This window comes from Dromiciops gliroides, chromosome 1 (assembly GCF_019393635.1).
Source record: "Dromiciops gliroides isolate mDroGli1 chromosome 1, mDroGli1.pri, whole genome shotgun sequence".
NCBI classification, from domain to species: Eukaryota; Metazoa; Chordata; class Mammalia; order Microbiotheria; family Microbiotheriidae; genus Dromiciops; species Dromiciops gliroides.
In genome coordinates, this window is record NC_057861.1 from 481,434,716 (window position 1) to 481,462,310 (window position 27,595).

Consider the following 27,595-nt stretch of genomic DNA (forward strand, 5'->3'; position numbering starts at 1 on the left):
ATTGACATTACAGAAAGGATTTCTGCTCCAAGTCTGGATTAGAATATATAATATAAAAAATCTTGAAAAACTCTTAGATTCTATGATTCTGTGAAAATCCAGCTGGTCAACAAAGTGAAAAGAAAGAATAAATAATGTGCACAAAATAGACAATAAGTGTATTTCATTCCACTGAGCTTCAAATAAAAACAGAAAACAGATAGAGGCCAGAGGACACACCAGATTGAAAGGTATTTTCCACCAAAGGAATTGAAAAACAAATTTTGTCATGATTCCTCCTTGATTAAGTTAACAAACGCTCTTTTAAAAAGTATTTTTTAAAAAAACACCATGCATTTAAGCTGTACTCTGTCTTTCTGCTTTGAAGATTATTAAAACAGTGAAAAAGGAATGGGAATAGACATGTGCCCTTCTGTCAAAGACATCATTTCCCAATATTATACACTGTTGTAAATGAAATTAAGTGTGAAACTGGTGGCTTAATTTTGTGCTCTCAATATTCAAAGGATGCTAATGCGAGAGATGAAAATGTGCAAAAAAATGCTATTATTTTGCTATTTCTAACACACTTATTTGGTACTGACCCATTGTAAAAGTACAGGCTTAAGATATCTATTGATATCATAGTTTTAAGAGAACTGCCTTTTGAATTAACAGCAAAATATAGAATGTTGAGATATAGATAACAGTTCTGTGAATGTGAAACACTAATCAAGAGAATCACTTGTTTTTACACTGGTTTTAGGCTTTCTGCCAGATTAAAATCTTTTTCATGCTGATTCTGTAAAAATAGAAGGCATGTACTAAATAGAATACTTAGTACCAATTATTATTAGATGTTATTATTACTAACCCAGTTTACTGCAAAATTAAAGGTACCTTTAATTTAAAAACATAAACAAAACACTCATGGCCAGATGTCTATACAGATATATACCAAGTTGGGGAAATTAAACAAAGTAAAACTAGAACTCTTAGAGGCAAATACAACTGATACGTCTTGGGAAGGAACCCTAATTAGACTATGGCCAGAGAAGGATAAACCCTATCAAAAGGAATAGAAAAAAAACTAAAAGATGCAGTAGTGTGGCACCAAATAACATAGTAAGTAGCTATTATGTGGGAAGAATAGCAGTAGAAAATCACAAGAAATAAGTTGTTTTTTTTTAAAGAGGGGGTGGGGGGGGTAGCAGTGAAACCCACAGCCAAAGAGATCTATACTAATGAAATCAAAGTTATCTATAATCATATGGGAAAAAATGCTGTAAATCACTATTGACCAGAGAAATGCAAATTGAAACAACTCTGAGGTATCACCTCACACCTATCACAGTGGCAAATATAACAAAAAAAGAAAATAATGGGTGTTGATGGGGATGTGGTGAAACTGGGACTCTAATTCACTATTGGTGGAGTTATGAACCAATCCAATCATTCCTGGAGAACAATTTGGAACTATTCCCAAAGGGCTATAGAACTGTGCATACCCTTTGATCCAGGAATACCACTGCTAAGTTTATACCAAAGACATGCCAAAAAAAGAGAAAAAGGCCTATTTATAGAAAAATATTTATAGCAGTTCTTTTTGTGGTGGCTAAGAATTGGAAATCAAAGCAATGCCCATCATTTGGGGAATGGCTAAACAAGCTGTGGTATATAATTGTGAGAAATATTATTGTACTATAAGAAATGACAAGCAGGATGATTTCAGAAAGACCTGTATGAACTCATGTATAGTGAAGTGAGCAGAACCAGGAAAATGTTGTGCACAGTGACAGCAGTATTGTTTGATGAAGAACTGTGAATGACTTGACTATTCTCAGCAACACAATGATCCAAGATGATCCCAAAGGGCTAATGATGAAGCATAGTATGCACCTAAAAAGAACTGATATTGATTGAACACAGACTGAAGCATGCTATTTTTCACTTGCTTTCATTTTGCTCTTTTATTCAAGTTTTCTTACACAAAATGACTAATATGGTAATGTTTTACATAATTACAGCATATGTATAACCTATATCTGATTAATTACCACCTCAGGGAGGGGGGAGGAAAGGGAAGGAAGGAAAGATAAAATTCAGTACTCAAAATTATAAATGAAAATGTTTAGTGTTAAAAACAACAACAAAGAGGTACACAAATGTGCAATATATGCAAAACAAAGATTAAGCTAAGATCCTAAGACAAGGAGACAAATTTGACCTAAGAGTCAAATTACATATTTATTAACATAGCTTTGGTGGGATAAGATCCATTAATAAAATATGTTTCTAGAAAGGTAGCCTTTTTTCAAAAGACATGATTTAAGTTAAAAGGGAGTAGGGAGAGCATATTCAAAGATTTAATCATACAGGGAAAGACAGGAACCAAAATGGTAAAGCTTAATGGACAACATGTGAATGAAGATCAATGAAGGCAGAAATATTAGCAATTATTGTCATCAGGGTTTACAAAAGACTGCCTGAGGAGGAATTTGGGAAACAGCACAAGTTGAACATGAAGGTATGATATAATAATAATTGAAGTCTTTAATTATGTGGGCATGAGGGCAGCTAGGTGGCACAGTGGATAAAGCACTGGCCTTGGATTCAGGAGGACCTGAGTTCAAATCCAGCCTCAGACACCTGACACTAGCTGTGTGACCCTGGGCAAGTCACTTAACCCTCATTGGCCTGCCCCCCCCCCAAAAAAAGAATTATGTGGGCATTTGCCAAAAAGAAAGCTACTAATAACTTGATCTAAGAGAGAGAGAAAGACAGAGAGACAGAGACAGATAGACTGACAGACAAAGACAGTGAGACAGAGAAACTGAGTAATTGGTGGCTAAATTAGAAATGCTAGGAACCATTGGAGAGAGTAAATGCTTCATCTTCAAGATAGAAAAGGAAAAGACAGGTGGGCAGAATTTGACATGAGCCACAGATTTTGGGAGTTGTTTTCAAAAAGTTTAGAGAAGGGGGCAACTAGGTAGCACAGTAGATAAAGCACTGGCCCTGGATTCAGGAGTTCAAATCTAGCCTCAGACACTTGACACTTACTAGCTGTGTGACCCTGGGCAAGTCACTTAACCCTTATTGCCCTGCAAAAACAAAACAAAATAACAACAACAAAAAAAAATTTAGAGAAGCAATAGAGAGAAAAAGAGAGAGAGAAAAAGCTTTCTAACATTACTTAGCCCAATAGGAATAAGAAATTAAAGAATAAAATTTAGAAGATAAAATTCTAATGAGGACAGGAAGAAGCTGTTTAACAAGACTAATATGAATATAAAGGGAATACATCAACCAACTTAAATTTTTTAAATACATTTCTAGTAAGAACTGAAGTAGAATGAAGTGGGAGCATGAAAACTACATACACAATGGCTATAATAATGTAACTCCACCCCCCCAAAAAAAGACAGTGAACGCTATGTAATTATAATGATCAAGCCTGGCCCCAAATGAGAGAGAAAACACACTACCCTCTCCTCAATACAGAGGTAGAGAACTAAGGGCAAGGGATAGTGGCTATACCATCAGACACTGTTCATGTAATGGTTGATTTTGCTGATGTAAAACTTGTTTTGTTGTTACTAGGGAAAATTTTGTGTGTAAAGGAGAATGGAGGGCTGTATTTGTAAATGAGGCTTTGGTTTAAAAAAAAACAAAGCATAGAAATAAAAATAAGATTTAAAAAAACAAGCACAGAAGGCAAAGGCAAGTAAGGGAGGATAAAGACAAAAGAGTCAAACAGTCTTATCAGAATAGTGTCAGGAATTCTAAAATGCAAAATGAAGTGAGCTTGACAATGAATAATAAGAACAACAAAAAAGGATTGTTTAAATTATGTGTAGAGGTGAAAGGAAAATCAAAGAAGAGAAGAAATGAATGATCTGCTTTAGAAGGACAATGATAGAACTATTTAATTTTTATTTTACTTTCATTTTCTGTACCATGAAAAATGATTGCCAGATTGAAAAAAAAATCAAATAAATATAGTAAACAAATAAAGGAAAACAAAGATAAGTAAGGAAATGTGAAGAGTAAACCTAGCTGGCCCTCTGGGCTTCAGGCTACAGTGAACTACCTAGGGTACTATAAAAAAGAGGGAACTGTCAATGATCTTCAAAAAAACCATAGAGATAGGAGAAATGGCATAGGACTGGAGACAGTTGCTTTCCAAGTTAAAAAAAAACAGTCTTCAAACTATCATTTTTTAAAAGGAATTGAAGTTAAATTCTTGGAAAAATTGTGGAAAGTATTTAAAAGGAATAGTTTGGAAGTATTGTGAAAGGGAAAATGGTTATCCCTAAAAACTAGCATGTCTTCGTATTTTTTTTTAATTGGGGGATGAGTATATATTTAATGTTTAAGCATTTGAGAACTTACATAGGGCAGTGACATGGGCTAAACCAAAGAGTTTCATTTGAGTATGACATTATTAACCCTAAAATCTTCATCTCCCAGATGTTTTTTTTTCCTTTGTTTTTCTGGGGGTTTTGGCAGAGTACTGGATGTCTGAGGATTGCAATCTGGGTAGGGCTGTCCTGGCAGTATTTTCTTATGACTACAGATGATTTAGCATCTAGTACAGCCAAATACAAACACCTCTGTAAAAGGGAAATTCAATGTAGGCACAAATTACAATACTTAAAATAAATCTAGTTCTAGGACAATAGTTTTCAAAGATCTTGGAACTCTTGACCGCAGTGGCCCAGTTTGTACTGAATATGAGGAATTCAGCAAAACATGAGAATATGTGCATGAATTAAAGAAATATGAAGAAAACAGAATCAGAACAACAAAATACACAATGACTACAATAATATAAGTGAAAAGAATACTAAAAGAAAGCAGAACATGGAGCATTTATAATAACCAATCTTGGTCCTAGAAAACAGATACCACACAGTAAGATGTGGTCACTTTATAAGTTAACTATATAGAAAGAAAAGGAATTGTTAAGACACTTTAAAAAATATTTCCTACCGATCTCATTTCTCATTTTTTTTTTTTGGCGGGGCAATGGGGGTTAAGTGACTTGCCCAGGGTCACAAAGCTAGTAAGTGTCAAGTGTCTGAGGCCAGATTTGAACTCAGGTACTCCTGAATCCAGGGCCGGAGCTTTATCCACTGCGCCACCGAGCCGCCCCTCTCATTTTTTTTAAACAGGCATGAAAGCACAGTAGAAACCTCCTTTTTAGTTCAACTATGAGTTACAAAATATTTTCTCTGGTCTAAAACCATTTCCAGAGTTGTCCCTTTAAGAAAATGAAAACTGAGACATTTGTAAGGGTGATCAAAAAAAAGAAACAAAAAAACCTAACTCTTATAAGATAAGATCACTGTCTCCTCTTCTGCATTCTGATCAAAGGGAGTATTCCCTTTTCAGTTATAGAGGGGACCAGTTCAAGAAGGAATGGAAGTGGTGACATTTTAGAACAATAACCCAAAACTCTATTTTGCCAGCTTATCATTTTTTTCCTTGTTCAAGAATGTTACCTCAAATCCTCTTGGGACAGACAGCTGTGTCATAGGGTATGAGTGAACGATGTAAGTTTAGACATCTCCTTTCTCTCTCCAAGTTATAAATGCTTAGATATCAGAGTAAAGTTAAAAATAAAATTTTTTCCAATAGTCTAGGGTATAATATCCAGTAAAATATGTTTTCTTCCACACAGAGTTATTTGACTGCTAGACAGGTCAGGTCAATTCCATAAACACAGCATACTTAGATTTCAGAAAAACATTTGACATAATCTCCTGTGTTATGTTTGTCGACAAGATGGAGATATGAGAGCTAGAGTAAACTACAGGTAAGGGATTAGAAATAGGTAGAATGAGCACATAAAAAGCAAAGTTATAGATTGTCTACTTGGTAGAAGATACCTCGTGGAATGCCCCAGTGAACTGTCCATGGTTCTGTGTTATTTATCCCTTATGAATGACTTGTTAATGAGGGCAAAAATGGCATACTTATCAAAACTACAAATAACATGAAAGCAATGAACATTACCAGAATGACCAAGTCAGAATCTAAAAAGAAAATCAGGGGTAGCTAGGTGGTGCAGTGGGTAGAGCACTGGCTCTGGAGTCAGGAGTACCTGAGTTCAAATCCAGTCTCAGACACTTGACACTTACTAGCCGTGTGACCCTGAGCAAGTCACTTAACCCCAACTGCCTCACTTAAAAAAAAAAATCAAGGGGCAGCTAGGTGGCGTAGTGGATAGAGCACTGGCACTGGATTCAGGAGGACCTGAGTTCAAATCCGGCCTTAGACACTTGACACTTAGTAGCTGTGTGACCCTGAGCAAGTCACTTAACCCCAATTGCCTCACCAAAAAAAAAAAAAAATGGTAAAAGAAAATCAATCTGGAAGCAAAAATGAAGCCTAATAAAATTAAATTTAATCATGATAAATCTAAAGTTCTACACCTGAGTTCAAAGAATCAATGATACAAGTTCAAAGAATCAACAGTGCAAACACAAGAATGGGGGAAGTATTGCTAGATAATAATTCATTTGAAAGGTACCTGAGGGGGGCAGCTAGGTGGCACAGTGGATAGAGCATCAGCCCTGGATTTAGGAAGACCTGAGTTCAAATCCAGCCTCAGACACTTGACACTTGACACTTACTAGCTGTGTGACCCTGGACAAGTCATTTAACCCTCATTGCCCCGCCCCCCCCCAAAATGAAAAGTATCTGAGAATTTTAATACAGACTGCAAATTCAATGAACCAACAGTGTGACACATCAATTTAAAAAATTAACACAATATTAAATTGCATTAAAAGTGTCCAGAATGGGGGCAGCTAGATGGCGCAGTGGTTAAAGCACCGGCCCTGGATTCAGGAGTACCTGAGTTCAAATCCGGCCTCAGACACTTGACACTTACTAGCTATGTGACTCTGGGCAAGTCACTTAACCCCCATTGCCTAAAAAAAAAAAAAAAAAAAAAAGTGTCCAGAATAAGGGATGTGATAACCCTACTATATTGTGCCATAATTCATACCACATCAGGAATTTTGAGTACAATTCTAAGAACATAGGCGAAAGAACTTTATAAACCTTAAAGCACAGCATGCATATATACATATATACATCTGTACTTTTTTATGTTCAAGAATGTTCATAGATATATATAGATAGATAGATAGATATAGATATAGATATATAAAATACAAATGTCGACTATTTTTATCATTGTTCTGGATACCACATTTTAGGATGAACATTGACAAAATAGAGCATACCAAGAAGAGGGTAAACACAGTGATCGTGGGACTGAAGACCATATCATATAAGAAATGGTTTGAGGACCTAGGGAGACTTAGTTAGGAAAAGACAAGACTGGAAAAAACCTTATAGTCATCTTCAGTTGCTTCTAAAGCTGACAAGCAGAAGAAAGATTAGACAACTTCTGCTTGAGTCCAAGGGGTAGAACCATGAACCATAGGAAGAAGCTACAGTGAAACAGATTTCAGATTAATGTTAGGAAATACTTTTTAACAATTACACTTGGCCAACTGTCTCAGAAAGTACAGTGTAACCCATGATGGGAGGGCAAATGGATAACTGGACTAGGCTTTTGTACTTTTTATAACATTTGTAGCATAGTAAATGAACAGTATGAATAGAATAAAATAGACTCATGTAAAATTCATGACAAAGGCACAATCAGTGTGGTGATCATGGGGCATAGTCAATGAAGTAGAGGACTATGGAGAATATTATTTTATAAATGACAGTGTTGAAAGCTACCATTGGTTGGGTGAAAACAGGTTATACAAGAAACAAATCTCCTAGTAATTTGGTATACTGCAGGGGTATGTGCTTTTTGTCCTGTGACTGGAAGGTTGCCTACTGGAAGGCTAGTTTTAGGACAGAATTGTGGGAAGAGCAGGTAAGAAAATACCTGTTTAAAAAAAAAAAGGATAATGATCTCTGGATGCAGCTGAGTAGACTACAGTAAAGTTTAGCCATTTACCTTTTTAGGATAAAAGAACCTCTACACGTAAACAGGCCAAAATAGAAAAATAACCATGTAGGCTGCCCTTTAATTTAATTACCATTCTAGTTTCTACAAGTGGGACATTTTATTTATCCCTTTCAAAGGATGGGCTTATCTGGGGGGGTTCTAAACCTTTTTTGTGTTGTAGACCTCCTGGACAACCAGTAAAGCCTATGGGCCCTTTCTAAAAATAAAGGTTTTAAGTAATTGAAGGAAATGCTCAATTTCAAACAGAATTTAGTAAAAATAAAGATGTAAATTGTTTTATTCCTAATTCAAGACCTCCTGAAATATATCCATGGACCTATGGGGATCTAAAGATTCCAATTTTAGGACCCCTATTTTGGACAAAGGTTTACTGTTCCATCCAACTCTGAAATTCTGGGGATATCAAATCAGGTGGCAAACACAACCTACCCAATTATTGAACAAAATATGTTAAGCATCTACTCAAAAAAATGATCCACTGATCTTTTTTTAAAAGTAAATCTTGGGGCAGCTAGGTGGTGCAGTGGATAGAGCACTGACCCTGGATTCAGGAGGACCTGAGTTCAAATCTGGCCTCAGACCCTTGACACTTACTAGCTGTGTGACCCTGGGCAAGTCACTTAACTTCAATTGCCTCACCAAAAAAAAAATAAATAAATCTTACCTCTTTCAGAAGTTCAAAATTTTGTTCTAAAAGGTGAATTAAAGATGAACATTCTCCAGTTATCTTTAAGCTTACTTCACAAACACACAGAATTTGTAGGCTTAGCTTGACAAGCTCCTCTTCCCAAAGAACAGGGTGGCGCAAAAGACTCAAAAATAATTCTTGAAGAAATAGTGTCACTTCTGTTGTCTGTACCAAATCTTTTACCTGTTACCAAAATAATAATAACTGTTAAATCAAAATTAAATATTGCAGGATAACAAGCACCAAAAGGATAAGTTAAATCTTGTTTTAAAGCCTTTGGATAATTCTTAATTAGCTACTTAGAGATTTGAAAGAGAGGGAAAATGCTAGCTAAAGAATTTGTTGCAGAATCCAAAAAGCTTGAGAAGTCTCATCAATGCCATGATCAATCATAATTCCAGAGAACCAGTGAAGAAAAAGGCTACCCACATTTGGTAGGCAAATACACAAAATGAGACACATATTTTTGGACAAAGTCAATACAGGAAATTATTTGGTTGACTATATTTATTTGTTATAGGGTTTATTTGTCTTTCCTCCCAAAGCTACCACTACCACCAACCCCTAGGGAGGTAAGAGGGAAAGAAAATAGATTTTTGTTCATTGAAAAAAAATAACTGAATTATTGAAAGAACTTATGCCAGGCTAAAAGTTTTGCAACTCCACTGCATTTTTGTCATTCGCCAAGACATATTTTATGTTAACTGTTTTCATCCATCACTACCAGCCAATTCACAGTCAGTTGGTTTATTTTCTGTGGTTTTTCTGGGCATAAACAACTAATCAGGATAAACTATGCATTAGTGCCAGCACAGCCAAAAATGTTCAACAAGGGTTAGGTTTGACCTGCCCAAATTACTTCTCCTCTATGTTTTTTTAGGATTCAGCACAGGTGCCTCATGGCAATTTCTCAGTCTGTTATTCTAATACACCATTAAATACTTTGTCTACAAACCATTGGCTCTAATATTCTCAAATCAAAGAATCATTTCTCGATTTGGCAGATAGAGCGAAAAACTACTCAAATGGAAGAGTGTCTTCTCAACAGGCTACTATAATGTTAGAGGGGAAGGACCTGGTGCTCTTGAAAATTCCAATTCAATTCAAGCCCAGCTGTTCTGATCAAAATTCTGGAGTTGGTATTAAGGATAAGGTCCTGATCTCAGTCATGTTGGCATTTATTCCCAGAGATTAAAAACAATGAACCATCTGCTTCAATCAGGAGCCTTGTGTCTATTAATTGCATCAACAGGAAAGCCTACAGTTGACCAGCTGTACCTTTCACCAGTGGTTACTACTATAATAACCCACCATGACTAGTACGTGTTCCAAAGTGCAAGCAATATAAAGAACTACAATAAAGAACTACATTAGTTCCTAGAGGACAGAAGAAGAGAAAAATATTAAAAGGATTGGGATGGAGAAGCCAAAAGAAAATGTTGTATTATGAAAAGAAAAGTGAATGGTCTGAAGTCTAAATTCTTTTTTTAATTGTGCAAAATATATAGTAACAAAGTCAAAAGAAAAATACTAAAACAAAGTGAAGCCTCATGTTAATTTAAGAGAGTACTGATATGGTCATCTAAGGATTTTCTGGCAAAAAGATGATGAAGAAGGTATCAGTGCAGTTTTCTTAATAAAAAGCAAACTATCTACTAGAGTATTTTCAGCCAAGATTACCCCGCAAATTCAGAAATATCCAATTTCAGAAAAATCAGGAATCCCTTCCATACTGCCTGCTGGCTTTGGATTAAAAGGACCAATCGGCTAGAAACCTATTTAATAAGTGATATAATGAACAAACATTTAAACTTAGCTCCTACTACATGTAAGTACTTGAAATATATACATTCATCTTCTCCCATGAAATTTTCTGCTACCTTTTAAATTGGAGCATTTTTAACCCAAAAAACAATATGGGTCATTGTTAATATTAGTGCTTTTCTAACCTCCATAACCATTTTAAGAAATAACCATAAACGGAAAATAGTTCAGAAAAATTAGTTCTTTGTTTCTCTAAGAATATATCTGACAGACAAGCTAATATGTAAGGAGACCAAATCCATGTTAAAGAACAATGGGATTGATGGGCTAAAATTAATGTGATAAAATTTATCAAGAATAAATGTAATAGGGGCAGCTAGGTGGTGCAGTGGATAGAGCACTGGACCTGAATTCAGGAGGACCTGAGTTCAAATATGACCTCAGACACTTGACACACTAGCTGTGTGACCCCAGGCAAGTCACTTAACCCCAACTGCCTCACCAAAAAAAACAAAAAACAAGAATAAATGTAATACCCTGTATTTAAGTTTAAATACTCCACGTGTAGACAATGGCTTCTGTGGCATTTATATGAGAGACAAGGATTTCAGTTGACCACAATCTCATTAAGGCCCATCAGTGTAATGGACCTCATGTAAAACAGAAGTGCCCACACTAAGACAGAGAACCACCCCTACATTATTTATCATTGACCATAGCACATCCTGAGTATCTGTATTATTTCTGAGTCTCACACATTGGAAAGACATTGACAAAGAGAAGCATGCAGCAGAGGACAACTAAGCTAATGAAGAATCTAAAAACCATATTATAAACCACTACCACCCCCAAAAAGGGGCAGTTTGAAGAACTGGACATATTTAATCTAGAAAAGTGAATATTTAGTGAGTTCATGAGTAGGGTCTTCAAATACCATAAAAATTGTAATACAGAAGAAGGAATATACTTTTTCTACATTGCTCCTGAAGAAAAAATTAGATCTAAGTTGTAAGAAGACAGTTGGGCTTGTTGGGGATTTTTAATTCAAAATAAAAACTTTTTAACAAAAAAAGGGAGTGGTACACTACCCAAAAGAGTTAAACATGAGGTTGGTTTCACTTGATTATGTCACTCATGAAGCTCTCTTCTCAACTGTGATACACTTACAACATAGGACAAAAACCAAACCCTAGTTTATAGGAGTTACTCAGAAATATATCACTGCAAACAACCAAGAACATTCAAGGTATAGAATAAAGTATGCAGCTGAGTGACTCCCCAAAAAGCGAAGAAATGAATACGATACTACACAGGAAAAGGCAAATTATTTTTAACAACATAGAATTCTGAATTTCAGATGCATTCTTCTTTTTCTCAGCAAACTGCAAGGTCTAAGAAATACTTCCCCAGAGTCCACTTCTCCTGGGACTGCAATCTTAGAACTTTTCATTTGTTTGAAAAAGCTTATGAAAGGAAAGGCATAGCTATATTACCTAATAACACAGGATATGGTGAGAAAGGACAGGTGCTAAGTGCTTCAATAGACAGCCTATTTCTTCCTTGAAATTTTCTGCTGCCTTTTAAATGGGGAAAAAATCTTAACCCATGAAGCAATGTGGACAAAGAAGGTGAAACACACACTCACTCAAAATCCTCTGCACAGCCACTGCTTTGCCTCAGACACAAAACAAATACTTTGGAAAACTTGCAACAATTAATTTTAATTAACTTTCCTTTGACTTGATTATAGGAAAGCCCATTTACTAGAAACTAGAAATGCAATAAAGATTCATTCTAGTCCCTTGCTTAATGTAAACTTAAAAATAGGTCACATGTGATATGAAGTCTTCACTCTTTTAAAAAGGATAAAGTGTTGCCTTCATTAGCCAAACAAGAAGATTCTCAAATAAATTCCAAGGAGGAAACAAAAATTTATGAGCTATGCTAAGAAGCACATTACTACACATCAACCTTTATGTGGCCAGAAATTCTGATTGCTAATTTCTGTGAATACTTTGGATTTTTCCAGACTGAGATATGTAATTCTATTTCTGATAGAACTTTATTTTTACATTTTAATTTATTGATATATTTTAACACAATCGACATTTCCAAACATTGTGTCTGTGATACCACAACTTATCTGTGATCTCATTAATGTGGCTATTACTTCCAGTTATTCAGATCACAACCTATCCATGCCTGTTCCTGTAGGTTTTTCACCCATCTCCCTCCCTCAGGTTTGCTATGGACAGTTGGAAGGAAGGGACCTACCCAATGGGCTGGGATGGGACAGTAGGGGGAACCTCATGTTCTCTTGACATTGGGCGCATACCAATAGAGCATGTGGGTTTTCCAGAAATGCTCCCTTGCTCCCACTACAAGACTACTTCATCTTCTTTCCCCAAATCATTTATTTGTTCACTGATATATTTTACACTATGCTTCTTATATATTCCCAGGTTGTCCTTTGTTACACATACTACCTGATATGGGGATGGGGGCAACTAGCAATCAGGACTGACACACCTAAGTAGGAGAAGATTAAATTCTATAGAAAGAAAGTCAGTTACGCATTGCTACTACCTGAGCTAGGAGATAATTCCAGTGGTCAGGACTATCATTCCAAAAGAAAATCCCCCTGACTCTCAGAAAGCTTTCCCCACTCCCAAAGGGAACTTTCCATAGTCAGGTGGTCACCCATCCCACCCCTCCATTGTCAGGTGGTTGGCACCCCATCTACCAGCTATAAAATATAAAAGCTTTTGCCTTTCTTCTGTTCAAGGAGGTAGGTATCTCAGAGAATCAAGTCTGAACCATTTCCCTTTGAGGGAAGTCTTTGACTTCTGTCTTAGTCTCTTTCTGTTGTGCCCAAATAAAAGACTATTTTATTCTAATTAAATTGTGTGCGAGAGGGTGTAATTCTTTAAAGAGGAATACCTAATGACCCCCACCACCTATTCCCCCTGTGACATATTTCTGGTGCCCAACGTGAGGCACAGGAAGTTCCTCTTTCCTCTTGATACAAAGCCCAGGAGGTAAGAGATTTTCGTTTATTCTCTCTCCCACCTGCTCCTACCCCTTGCCCAAGCTCACAGAGAGTAGTGGCGGTCAGCTTTTCCACTGGAAGGCTACGAGCAGCTCAGCATCTCCCTCCCTCACAAAAAGCTCGGCCAGACATCCAAACCCTGTTTGGACTCTCCCCTGGGGCAGAGAGAATATTCTAAAGATTCCCCTTTGGATACACTAATTGGACTAACAGACTTAGAGAGAGAATATTCTAAGGGATTTCCCTTTGGGTGATTCTGAACAATTGAGCTAAAATTGACCTTGGAACTTGGGCACAAGAAAAAAAAAAACTGGACTCATTTTGCACTAAAGAAAGCCCTCATGGTCTTAAGTCAGAAACATGTTTCAATTATATATCTTTTTCTTGTACCTTTTTCTTTCCCCTGCATTCCTTAACACTTCGCTCCCATCTTTGAATTTCTCATTTTTATCATTCATTAGGGCAAAATGCCACACTATTATATTCAAATGACATCATTTATTCAGCAATTGCTTTGTTTTTGTTTTTGCCTGACTTTTAAACACCAATTCAAAATTAAAATCCTTCAAGAAGCATTTCCTTCTAGTGAATGAAGAAACATTTACTACCCTACTCATCCCACTTTTATGCACACTGATATGTATTTTTATAGTTTTCCCAAATATAGACAATACAATCTAAAATCTATAATGAAAAATAATGGAGTTAAGCAGAATTAGAAAGAAAATCAATAACAAGGGGAAGGGAAGAAAGTAATAAGCATTCTATATTGCCTAGTATGTGCCAGGCACTATGGTAAATATTTTAGAAATATCTCATTTGAAAATAGTCAAAGATTTAGTTACTCCAATAATATATGACATAAATATATGCAAGAAGTTATAATCTCATAAAATGACATCAAAGCTAGTTTTGATAGATAAATGGGAAGAAAACTAAATGGAAAAGTAGGTACTATCTTTCTACCACAAATATACATGGAACATTCACAAAAACTGATCATCTTCTGGTACAATTAAAATGTTTTCTAAAGTTAAAAATGAAGGGCAGGTAGGCGGTGCAGTGGATAGAGCACCAGCCCTGGATTCAGAAGAACCTGAGTTCAAATCAGGCCTCAGACACTTGACACTTACTAGTTGTGTAACCCTGGGCAAGTCACTTAACCCTCATTGCCCCACCAAAAACAACAACAACAACAACAAAAACTTAAAAATGAATTCGAAATTCTAGCTTGTTGATACATGTGAACAGGAAATAGCTTTTACCTTTCTTTGCATCTCCCATGCTCAGCACAGTACCTGGCTGATTATACTGCTAGAATGCATGCATAATGTGAGCAATAACAGAGGAAGAAGAAAAGTCTTACCTGCAAATATGGAACGAAGTCACAAAACATCTGAAGAATATGTTTTTCCAGTAATGAGGGTTTTTCTTTATCACAAGTGCTCTGAGGTTGGAGCAACACTTTAAGCAAGCCTGTTCTCAGTTTGGAATACTCTTGTAATTGGGATGGTTCACAATACAGGTAACGGAGAAACGGGGCCATTATAGAGATGCAGGAAATCTCTGACCTGCAATACAAATAATGCATTAAGTAATTTTGTACTAGGAAATCATTCCACATATACTGAATATTTATTTGCAAAGTATTTATATTACAGAGTATACCAATGACCAAGAAAACAAGCTCTTGAAATAGACTTATAAGAAAGAACAAATCCAAGTGGATTATGCTTTGTGATTTAATGCTGAGCAGTATGTACCATAAAACAGATAGCACAATACAGACAAATCTAACCTAACATCATTAACTTACAATTATGATATGGACAAGACTTGGGCCTGAGATTTTATTGGTATAATAAAATCCTTACTAAATGAACTCTCTCTTAAAGTAGGTTATCACCTCATCGGCAACTTATACTCCTAAAGAGTTGCTACAACACTGACGAGTAATTTTCCAAGGGTCTCCAAGTCAGTAAGCATCAATAGTGGGAAATGAACACAGATCTTCTTGGATAAAGCATTTCATGAATATAAGTGAAATAATGTTTCAAAGAGAAATTAGTGGGGATAGCTAGGTGGTGCAGTGGATAAAGCACCAGCCCCGGATTCAGGAGAACCTGAGTTCAAATCCAGCCTTGGACACTTGACATTAGCTATGTGACCTTGGGCAAGTCACTTAACCCTCATTTTCCTGCCAAAAAAACCCACAAAAACAAAAAAGAGAAATTAGTTCCTGAGAAAGGCCATTAACAGTCATCAAAATTATGTTGCAGAGAGGTTTTACAACTTTAATTTGGGATTCAGTTATTACAGTTTCTGAATAATGTTACTATAAAGTAATGCTGATCAGGGAAAACTTATGAAGAATATGGTTATCGAATACAGAGTACAGTAACAGACTTTTTAGTATCATCGCTTCCACTGTAGTCCTCCCTGACCCATCCAGATCTTGGATTCCTCATTTGAAAAATGGGAATAGGGGGCAGCTAGGTGGCGCAGTGGATAGAGCACCAGCCCTGGAGTCAGGAGGACCTGAGTTTAAAATCTGACCTCAGACACTTAACACTTACTAGCTGTGTGACCCTGGGCATGTCACTTAACCCCAATTGCCTCACTAAAAAAAGAAAAGAAAAGAAAAGAAAAAAGAAAAAAAGAAAAATGGGAATAATACCCATGTCATCTGCAGGAATGTGCTAGGTGAACCTTCAAGTGTGAAGCCGGGGAAGTTATTACCACCTAGAATGTTATCCATTTTACCCTTGTGGCTGTTACTTCCTGACAACCAGTCCCTTTTCAACCTTTTGCAATCTGACTTCTTACACCAGCCCTTAACTGAAACTATTCTCTAAAAAGTTATCAATGATCTCTTAATTATCAAGTACAATGGCCTTTTCTAAATCTTCAACTTTCTTGACCTTTCTGCAGAATGGGATACTTGTGAACACTCCTCTTTTTACAGACAGTCTCTTCCCAGGGTTTCTGTGACACCACTGTCTCTTGACCCTCATTCTATTCTGACTCTTCCTTCTCAGTCACCTTTGATGCATTAGCATCCATACCCAAATACGTTTGCCCAAGCGCAGAGAGATCTGTCCTAGGTCCTCCTTCATTCTCTCAATCTACATCCACTCTCTTTGGGTGATCTCATAGGCACCCAGCATCACAACACAGATAATACACAAGATACACACCGTGAGCCATCAACTCTCTCCTGTGCTTCACCCTTGCATCCTCAATTGCCTACTGCCTAGCTTCTTAAATGGTGGTAACTGAATGTGGGGGTTATGACAATTTTGGCAACAGTAAAAGGCTCTGTATAACTATTTTAGATATTTATATATATGGGCTCATGTAAAAATTTCTCCAGTGAAAAGGGGTCATGAGTGGAAAAAGTTTAAGAAGCCCTGGTCTACTGGACATTTTCAGCTGGATAGTCCACTGTCATAACAAACTTAAGTACAAAACAGAATGTGTTCTCTTCTCCTCACAACTTGCTCCTCCCCCTAACTTCTTATTTCTGCTAAGGTTTACTCCAGTTCACAACCTCAAAATCATCTGTGACACTTTACTTCCTACCCATCTAATCAGTTACCAGGTCCTCTAAATTCCCTGAATTGGAGAAATTCTGAATTAGATGGCATGCTAATAATAACTGTTATTATTATTATTACAGAAATAATAACAATAGCCAGCATTCATATAGCACTTTAAGGTTTACAAGAACCTTTACAAATACTATTTTATCCTCACAACTACCCTAGGAGGAAAATGCCATTATTAATCCCAGTTGTGCAGACAAGGAAACTGAAGACAGTTTAAGTGATTCAACACAACTAAAGAGAGACTGGGGGGGGGGGGCCAGCTAGGTGGTGCAGTGGATAAAGCACCGGCCCTGGATTCAGGAGGACCTGAGTTCAAATCTGACCTCAGACACTTGCCACTTACTAGCTGTGTGACCCTGGGCAAGTCACTTAACCCCAATTGCCTCACCAAAAAACAAACAAAAACAAAAAACAAAAAAGAGAGACTGAGGCCAGATCTGAACCTCCAATCCATTTCCAGCACTCTCTCCACTGTTAACACCTAGCTGCACGTTCTGTTGTAATAGTTTCTCTGCTGGTCTCCCAGCTTCTAGTCTCTCCTCTCGCCAATCCATCTACCCTATGATAACCATACTGACATTCTGAAAGCACAGTTACCTGATCAAGAAGCTCCAGTGGCTTTCTTTTGCCTCCAACTCTTTTGTTTGGCACTAAAAGCACTTCATGATCTGTCGCCAACTTATCTTGTATTAACTCCCTCTTACACACTCCAGATAAAATGGCCTACTTGACATTCCACCTCCTGTCTGTCTCTGTGGCTCTGGCCATGTCCCCCATTCCTGGAATGCTCTGTTTCTGTACATCTGTTGTTGTCCTTTGATTGTTTCAGCTGCGTCTAACTCTTCATGACCCCATTTGGGGTTTTCTTGGCAAAGATACTGGAATGGCTTGCCATTTCCTTCTCCAGCTCATTTTACAGATGAAGAAACAGAGGAAAATTGGGTGAAGTGACTTGTCCAGGGTCACACAGCTAGTAAATATCTGAGGCAAGACTTGAACTCAGGAAGATGAGTCTTCCTGACTCCAGACCAATACTCTTCTCCATTGTACCACCTATCTGCTCATCTCTGTATATCTACTATTGGATTCTTAACTCCCTTCAAGGATCACAAGGGCCACACCCTGTCAAAAGATTTTTGTGATTTTTACCAGTTCTTAGTTTTCCCCTTCACCAATTTCTGCGTATTTCATCCTTATTTATGTGTATAAATGGAAGGAAAGGTATCACAGCAGACAGAGAGCTAGTCTTGAAGATACATGGATCTGGATTCAAGTGCTGTTTTTGATCCATATTGTCCGTGTGACTCTGAGCAAGTTACTTGACCTTTTAAATGCTCTAAGCAAATTTCTAAGACGGTAAGCTACGAAAGGAAGTTCTGATCAAAAAAAAAAGGAGGAAGTTCTGATCAACATAGATGGGGGGGGGGTCCCTCACTCAGGCATTCCCTAAACTAGTGAAATCAGAGATTCAATCCTTACCCCAATGTGTATATCAACCTCTTCCCCTCAGAAGAACATGGCGGGGGGGGGAGGCGGGAGAGTAGCTAGGTGACACAGTAGAAAAAGCACCGGCCCTGGATTCAGGAGGACCTGAGTTCATATATGGCTTCTGACACTTGACACTTACTAGCTATGTGACCCTGGGCAAGTCACTTAACCCTCATTGCCCTACCAAAAAAAAAAAAAAAAAAAAAAACGACAACAACATAAGGTCCCTTGAGGGCAGTAACTGTTTCATCATACAGAACCTGGCAAATAATAGGCACTTAATAAATGTTTGTTGACTAGAACTGTTGCATAAACTAGCTTAAACAAGGGTTCAACATCACCTTGGAACTGCCTGCCTGCTAAGAGAAATCCAATGTGTCTGCTTAAAGCACAGCGTCTCCTCACTGCACAAGACCTCATTAGTACCTCTCCCTGGAAAAGAAAGGGACTAACAAATCTTTCCATTTTAATACCTCCAGATTATGTTCGGGCTAAATCAATCCAGTTATTCAAAGTTATTCAAGAGTTTTATACATTCTGGACCACCCACTGTAGCGACCACACAAAAAGTTTACAATGTTCTATAACATCGAAAAGTATGCAGTGAGAAGTCATTTGTGAGTTCAAGGCGCTCTGAAAAACAGTAAAGCACTGAGCTATCCTAAGTGACTGAACATTAATGAATATCTAAAAAGGATCAAATGAGGAAGATATATACTCATCCCCCCAAAAGAGGCTAAATCACAGATGCTGGTACATTGATGAATTGTCTAAGGCAGAAAAAGATGAGCTCTTCATTTCTCCAGGCACTTATTGTAAGTTCAATGGACTCACTGCTGTCATTGTACAAAATAAAAAGGGCTCGTTGATCAGATCAAGTAATTTCTGTTTTTCAAAATGAATAGTGCATAAAAAGACAGAGTTAAGGAGAGCATGACTCCATGTATAACCAAGAGAATAAGAATCCTTATTACACCAACAGTAGCCAAGGACAACTTAACAGCTTTCTTTTGTCTGAAATGCTGACAGTGAAGTGAAAGGCTAATATGATAAAATAAATTAAGAGGCTGCTGGGATCTCATTATGGAAGCATAAGAGTGAGCATATCCTTAAATAGGAAGTATTATTTTAAATCGTCCTTTACCTAATTTCTTCTGATTTTGAATATAACATCCCTTACTTACATCTAGCTCTCAAAAGCATACTTCCTTTGTGATCTCAGAGAAAAATAAAACAGGGAAAGAGAGGATTCAAAGACCAAAACTGATGGTCAATATTTCAAAATTTGTTTAAAGGTCTCTGTATTCCTTCTTACTCATTTTTTAAACATCTAAAATTGAAGAGGGAAAAAGATAGCAAGTGTAACTGCTAATATTCACACAGCTTTTGATGCTACTGCTCTTCCTCTATTGCTTATTTTGTGTGTGGGGGGGGGGTGGAGAATGAGGGTTAAGTGACTTGCCCAGGGTCACACAGCTAGTGTCAAGTGTCTGAGGCTGGATTTGAACTCAGGTCCTCCTGAATCCAGGGCCGGTGCTTCATCCACTGTGCCACCTAGCTGCCCTCCTTTATTGCTTATTGCCAATTTATCCCGTCCAGAGCTTATCTATGTACAATTGTTTCTGTGTTCTCTCCTCCACTAGATTTGTGAGCTCCTTGAGGGCAAAAACTATCTTTTGTCTTTCTTTGCATACTCAATGCTTAGTACTATGCCTAGCACAAAGTGGGAACTGAAAAAATGTTTATTGACAAAGTTTGCAAAGCTCTTTACAAATATAATCTCATTTGATCCTCACAACAACCCTTGGAGTTAGATGCTATTGTTATCCCCATTTTACAAATGAGGAAACTGAAGCAGACAGCAGTTGAGGGACTTGACCAGGGTCACATAGCTAGTAAGTGTTTCAGGCTGAATTTTAATTCAGGTCCAACATACTCTCCACCAAACCACCTAGCTGCCTAGATAGCAAAACTATGAGTCAGGAAACTTTGTTCTGATCCTGACTTTGTAACCTACTAGTTTAGAAGAGGTATATGTGAAAATGAGTATGAACTTTATTTAAAAATAAAGGGGGGGCAGCTAGGTGGCGCAGTGGATAGAGCACTGGCCCTGGAGTCAGGAGTACCTGAGTTCAAATCCAGCCTCAGACACTTAACACTTACTAGCTGTGTGACCCTGGGCAAGTCACTTAACCCCACTTGCCTCACTAAAAAAAAAAAAAAAAAAGAACATTCTTTAAAAAAATAAAGGATAAGTAAAGCTTATTTTTTCTTAATTTGGTAAAAAAAAATCGGGGAAAAAATCACCAAGAATATAATATAATCTGAAACTTCCAAATGTCTATATAAATACAGTATTATTCAAGACTGAGATCTTAAACTAAATAAATCCATCAACAGAGCTCAATGAGCCAACCTTTTCAGGGAAAGTGCCAAATTTAAAGTACTAATGCCTTTAAAAGAATACTTTTTAAAAGAATAATTCTGCTTAAGTATTTAGATTTTGAAGTTTAATGAGACCATAATACTGTCAAATGAAACAGCGAAAAAAATAAAATGATCTACTCCTAAAAGAAGACCTAAAAGTAAACAATAAATGATGATGGGGCTGCAGAATAAGCACACATGTGCACCGTTGATGGGGATTAATTGATCTAGACATTCTGGAAAGCAATTTGGAATTATGTTGTGGGTTGGTTTTTTTTGGTAAGAGAATAAAATGTCACACCCCTAGAATCAGAGAGACTGCTGCTAGGCATGTAGCTGGAAGAAGTAAAAGACAGAATAAAAGGATCATTTGTACATCAAAATCCTTAAGTAGGGTTTTTATTTTTGCCCTGAACCAAAAACAATGTCAGTGCCCATTCACTGGGGAATTCAACGGAATAGTACTGTACTGTATAAAACAAAATGGGGGGCAGCTAGGTGGCACAGTGGATAAAGCACCGGCCCTGGATTCAGGAGGACCTGAGATCAAATCTGGCCTCAGACACTTGACCCTTACTAGCTGTGTGACCTTGGGCAAGTCACTTAACCCTCACTGCCCTGCAAAAAAAAAAATTTTAATTAAAGAAATTTAAAAAAATTTTTTTTAATTTTTTAAAAAATAAAACAAAGAGAAGGGGCAGCTAGGTGGTGCAGTGCATAGAGCACCAGCCCTGGAGTCAGGAGGACCTGAGTTCAAATCTGGCCTCAGACACCTAACACTCACTAGCTGTGTGACCCTGGGCAAGTCACTTAACCCCAATTGCCTCACCAAAATAAATAAATAAATAAATAAAATATAAAAATAAAATAAAACAAAGATGAAGAATTCAGAGAAGCATGGAAAGACATGACACAATGCAAAGTGAAGGAAGCAAAGTCATAAAAACAATACACACAATGACAACAAGTTATTAGGGAAAGGGAGGGGAGATGGGGGGGGGGAATCCCCTCCTTCCATCCTTTGAGATGGTGGACAACTATGGGTATGGCACATTATACCATCAGAATTGGTCGATCTATTGGCCGATTTTCCTGAACAGCTCCCTATGCCATACCAACCCCCATTGTATTTTATTCTTTATTGCAAGGGATGGTTTGCTGGGGTTGTGGGGAAGGAGGATATAACTGCAAATAAAAGTGGCATAATAAGAAAATATATGGGGCAGCTAGGTGGTGCGGTGGATAGAGCAATGGCCCTGGAGTCAGGAGTACCTGAGTTCAAATCTGGGCACAGACACTTAACACTTAATAGCTGTGTGACCCTGGGCAAGTCATTTAACCCCAACTGCCTTACTAAAAAGAAAGAAAGAAAGAAAGAAAGAAAGAAAGAAAGAAAGAAAGAAAGAAAGAGAGAGAGAGAGAGAGAGAGAGAGAGAGAGAGAGAGAAAGAAAGAAAGAAAGAAAGAAAGAAAGAAAGAAAGAAAGAAAGAAAGAAAGAAAGAAAGGAAGGAAGGAAGGAAGAAAGGAAGAAAGGAAGAAAGAAAATATCAAAAGATATCAATAAAAATTAGTTTTAATTACTATCAAGGCAAAAATCAACAATACAAACAAAAAATTGGCAATGACTAATAAATTAGTACTAAGTTGGGCCTGAAAAAAAGTTTAAAATGAAAATTAATTAACCAAACACAGATTCTTAATTTAGAGATGTTTGTGATGCAGATAACTACCTCCTTATTTAAAGGATGTTTTAAGAACTTGTGTTAAATAGACTTTTTTTTTTTTTGCAGGGCAATGGGGGTTAAGTGAATTGCCCAGGGTCACATAGCTAGTAAGTGTCAAATGTCTGAGGCCCGATTTGAACTCAGGTCCTCCTGAATCCAGGGCCGGTGCTTTATCCACTGTGCCACCTAGCTGCCCCCTTAAATAGACTTTTTAATAGAGGCTTGTTAAAATAACTAGTATCCTCCCTTACAAACTACCTTGCAATTAACTATTTGTACATATTTCTATTTTTTACTTCATATTTATACGACACATATATATTATGTGTATCATTTATATTTATACACACAGACTTATACTCCACTCCATATATTGTCTCCACCATTAGAATGTACTGGAGAGTACAGAGTGCTTCAATCTATGCATATGTATTCCTTCTACTTAGCATACAGTAGGTGTTTTTAAAATGTTTGTTGATTGACCGACTGATCTTTGGTTAGCAGCTCTTACCAATAGCAGATGGCCACTTAGTGTTAGGATTAATTTAATTAGCTATTGATTCTGAGATATCTTAGACACTTAAAATCAGCATACAGTATTTTCTATCAAGAAAGTCCATTTGAAAATACAAAGTGTGGCCACAGAAGCATTAATCTAAATAATCTTACCCAAAGAAAGATTGGAAAACCCAAAATATTAAGTGCATAGGGAAGGGGAAAGATAGAAGATAGTGTAAACAATATAGTTAAATCAACACAGTGGCTACCATAGCTACCAAGCACAACAGTGCTAATATCAAATATCATGCTTAATTATTTAATACAACATGGCCCAGTGCCTAGGCCCCTCCAAATCAGTGAACCTCAGTAGGGTTAAAGCAATTGCACATATGGTAGCTAGTTATTCCCTGAGCACAGCTGTATGTGATCCAAAACAGCTCCATTGAAAGAGGCCTTGTGACTCTGGCAAAGGTTCAACTCACTGTCCCATTTCCAAGGGGCCAATACCTCACATGCATCTTCTAGTGGTTTACCAAAGATTTCAATTCAACTTCCCCAATCAATTAGCTAATGCTTCATTTCTTTATTAATGGTTTTCCTTGTGTTCAGTATTTCAACCATCAGTGAATTTGGGTTTTCTTCCCCCTATACTTAAGAAGAAACAGCAAAAAACACTCTGCTCTTAGATATTCCTTATTTCTAAAGTCAAAGACTATATTTCAAGAACAAGAAGACAAGCTGCAAGGTAAATATTCAATCATTAAATATCATCCTTCCAAAAACATCTGTATTTCATTTTTACCTTTCTGGGCACTGCTGAAAAAAAGCTGTAAGCTGTTGTAGAAGAACTGGCCAACAATCTGACCTATTTTCAAGCACAGTAATGAGAGGATGATGGTGGTTTCTGAAAGACAAAATTAAATTTTGGAAATTAATTCATTTGGGAAATTCACGGATAAACAGTTCATCAATAAATATTTATTAATGCCCTACTTATTTTTCAGACATTGTAATAAACACTTGGGATTCTGGGATACAAAGAAAGGCAAAAATCTAATTCCTGCCTTCAAGAAGCTTACAATCTAATAGGGACAGACAGTACAAAAGACAATGGAAAAGCAGCATGGGGTTACTATAATTCGTTTTATAAGCAACAATTGTTAGATAATTGTCATTCTTTGAATGTTAAACTGTAATTTCAGTACTTCAAGAGCTAAATTTCCCCTTTTTGTAACTACCCTTGAAATCTATATAACACACCCATCATATAGGGCAGAGACAGTGTCCTAAAGTCAAGACAAGTCAACAAGCATTAATTAAGCACCCATTATATGCTAAGCAATGAGGATACAAAGAAAGGCCAGAACGGTCCTTGCTCTTAAGGAGTCACAGTCTAACAGGGGAGGCAACATGCAAACAAAATACAGACAGAATGCATTGAAGAAAATCACAGAAGGCGGGCACTAGCACCAAGAAGGACTGGGAAGGATTCTAATAGATGGTGATATTTCATCCGGAACTTGAAAGAAGCTCAGGAATCCAGGAGGCTGAGATGAGGACGAAAAGAACTCCAGGCCTAGGGCACAGCCAATTAGAATGCATCGAGTTGGGAGATGGAGTGTTTTGTGCCACAAATAGTGAGGAGGTCAGAATATATGGAGGGGAGTAAGTCTAAGAAGACTGGAAAGGTAGGAGAGGACCATGTTATAAAGGTCTTCGAATGCCAAATAAAGGGTCTTATATTTGATCCCAAAGGTAAAAGTAGTTAAGGTTTATTAACTAAGCAGGTAGATATATAGGGGCAGCTAGGAGGCACAATTGATAGAGCATTGGCCCTGCAGTCAGGAAGACCTGACAGTAAAACTGGCCTCAGACAATTCCTAGCTATGTGACCCTGGGCAAGTCACTTAACCCCACTAAAACAAATACAACAAAAAACAAAACAAACAAAAAGATATGGTCAGAACTACTCTTTAGGAAGATCAGTTTGACAGCTGAGTCCTGAAGTGGAGAGAGACCTGAAGCAAGGAAACCCAACCAGAATGGTATAGGAACAATCTAGGGATAAAGTGATATGGACCTGAAGCAAGTGTCATAGGAGAGAAAAGGAGATACGTAAGAGAGATGATACAAAAGGTAAAATCAAAACAACAAAACTTGGTAACTGGATATAGGGGTGAGAGAGAATGAAGAGTCAAGGAGATTGCAAGTCTGGGTGACTGAGTGGAGGGTGCCCGTGAAAGTGTGACAGGAAAGTTCGGAGGGTTTGGGCACCTAAATATAAAAGGTCACATCATAAATTAGAAAAACTTGGAAAACGTTTTTTTCAGTGGATAGGAAGAGTTCACAACTGGACAACTAACAGATTCATAAAAGAAAAAAAAGGACAATTTTGATTTATTCTTGTTTGTTGTTCAGTCACTTCAGTCATGTCCAACTCTTCGTGACCCCATTTGGAGTTTGCAAAGATAGTAGAGTGGTTTGCCATTTCCTTTTCCAGCTCAATTTACAGATGAGTAATTTTGGTTATATCAAATTAAAAAGGTTTTGCACAAACAAATCAAATGCACCTAAGATTAGAGGGGAGGGCAGCTAGGTGGCGCAGTGGATAGAGCACCGGCCCTGGAGTCAGGAGTACCTGAGTTCAAATCCAGCTTCGGACACATAACACTTACTAGCTGTGTGACCCTGGGCAGGTCACTTAACCCCAATTGCCTCACTAAAAAATTAAATAAATAAAAAATATTAGAGGGGAAACAGATAACTGGGAAAAAAATCTTCACAAGATTTTTAGGTTAAAGGTCTTATTTCCAATGTACATGAAGAACTGATTCAAATTTGTAAGAAAAAGAGCTATTCCCCAGCTGACAAATGGTCTAAGAATATGAACAGGTAAATCTCAAGGGAAGAAACCGAGGCTAACTATAGCCTCATTACAAAAATGATCAATACAATGACCTTTCATGAATCCAGAGAACCAATGAGGAAACATGCTATCCATTATAAAGAGGTGATGGATTTAGGGTACAAAATGAGACATCTATACATCATCTACATTTTTGCATATAGCCACTGAGGGAATTTGTTTTGCTTGACCATGCCTATTTGTTAAAATAAATTTCTGTTTCTTTTCTTTTTTTTTAATGGAGTAGGGGTGAAAATCGGAATGCAAGAAAATCAATTTCTGTTCATTTAAAAAATGAAATGGGGAAGGGAGTTGCTACAAATATAAAATATACACGTGCTTATTAGTTTTACCTAACTGTTCTACTTTGTTCTAAAGGACTTCTTGTGAAATGGGAGTAATCAATAAAAGTTTGCAATGGGGTGGGGGGAAGGAGCCGTATCATGAAAACTTTTTTTTTAATTTAAAAAGAGAAAAGGCTTTCCGATTTGATGATTAAGAGATCACTGGAAAAAATAATTTCTAAAAATTAAAAAAAAGAGATCACTGGTAACTTTGGAAAGAACCATTTCAATTGAATGATGAGGTCAGAAACCAGGGTGTAAAAAGAATGAAAGGAAAGGAAGTAGAGACACAGATTACAGACAAGGCATTAAGCCACAAAATCAAGGCAAGATAGAGGATGATGGTTATTAGGAATGTACAGATAAAGTGAGGGGTTTATGAGAATGTAGAAGATATGGGCATGTTTGAAGGCAGCAGAGAGATAGTGAGGGAGAGACTGAAGATGAATGGTCATTATCGAAGACGAAGACAGAATGGGTATGATAGAGTGTGTGATCTGCTGGAGAAAATGAGATGGAATGGATTCACTTGTGCACATAAATGACATTTGCCTTGAAAAGGAAAAAGGCCACCTCTTCCTTCATGTGAGACAGATGAAAGAGTAGAAAATAATAGAAGGCATCTGAATGATTCAGAGGGGTGAAGAAGGAACTCTTGGCAAATGGCTTCAATTTTTACAGTGAAATATGAGGCAAGATTCTCAGCTGAGACAGTGGAGAGAGGGGTAGTCTTATAGGAGAAGATTTAAGGAGTCATGAAAACATTTAAAGAAGGTGTTGAATAGGGAAAGGAGATGTAAAAGGATTTCCTTGCTGCTGTGAGGGCCCAGTTGAGGGTATGTAACATAAATGTGTACTATGTCTAGTCAGTGTGGTTTCATGATTTTTCTCCAGCTTCATTCAGCAACATGTGAATATGAACAAAAGCAGCAGATGATGGGAGTGATCCAAAGCTGAGGTTTGTCAGGGCAATATCAGTGATAGGATAAGAGGGAAAAGGAATTGAGAGAAAAAGACACTGGAACATAGAGCTAAACTAGTTTGCCGAGGGGTCAAAATGGGTAAGGGAGGAGAATGTAGAAGTGAATGCTTTAGAAAGAACTGAGGGTTGGA

The 27,595-nt window shown here is 37.2% G+C and overlaps 1 protein-coding gene across 1 annotated transcript in view; it reads right to left on the bottom strand.

The window, feature by feature from the left end:
* The window catches only part of FOCAD (focadhesin), a 380,224-nt gene that overhangs the window by 257,218 nt on the left and 95,411 nt on the right, over positions 1-27,595 (bottom strand). The window contains exons 6-8 of the mRNA XM_043979236.1: positions 24,036-24,137; positions 14,852-15,056; positions 8,649-8,855 (exon numbers count right to left, since the gene is read on the bottom strand). Coding sequence (XP_043835171.1) covers positions 8,649-8,855; positions 14,852-15,056; positions 24,036-24,137 — 514 coding nt within the window. The remainder of the gene's footprint in view (positions 1-8,648; positions 8,856-14,851; positions 15,057-24,035; positions 24,138-27,595) is intronic.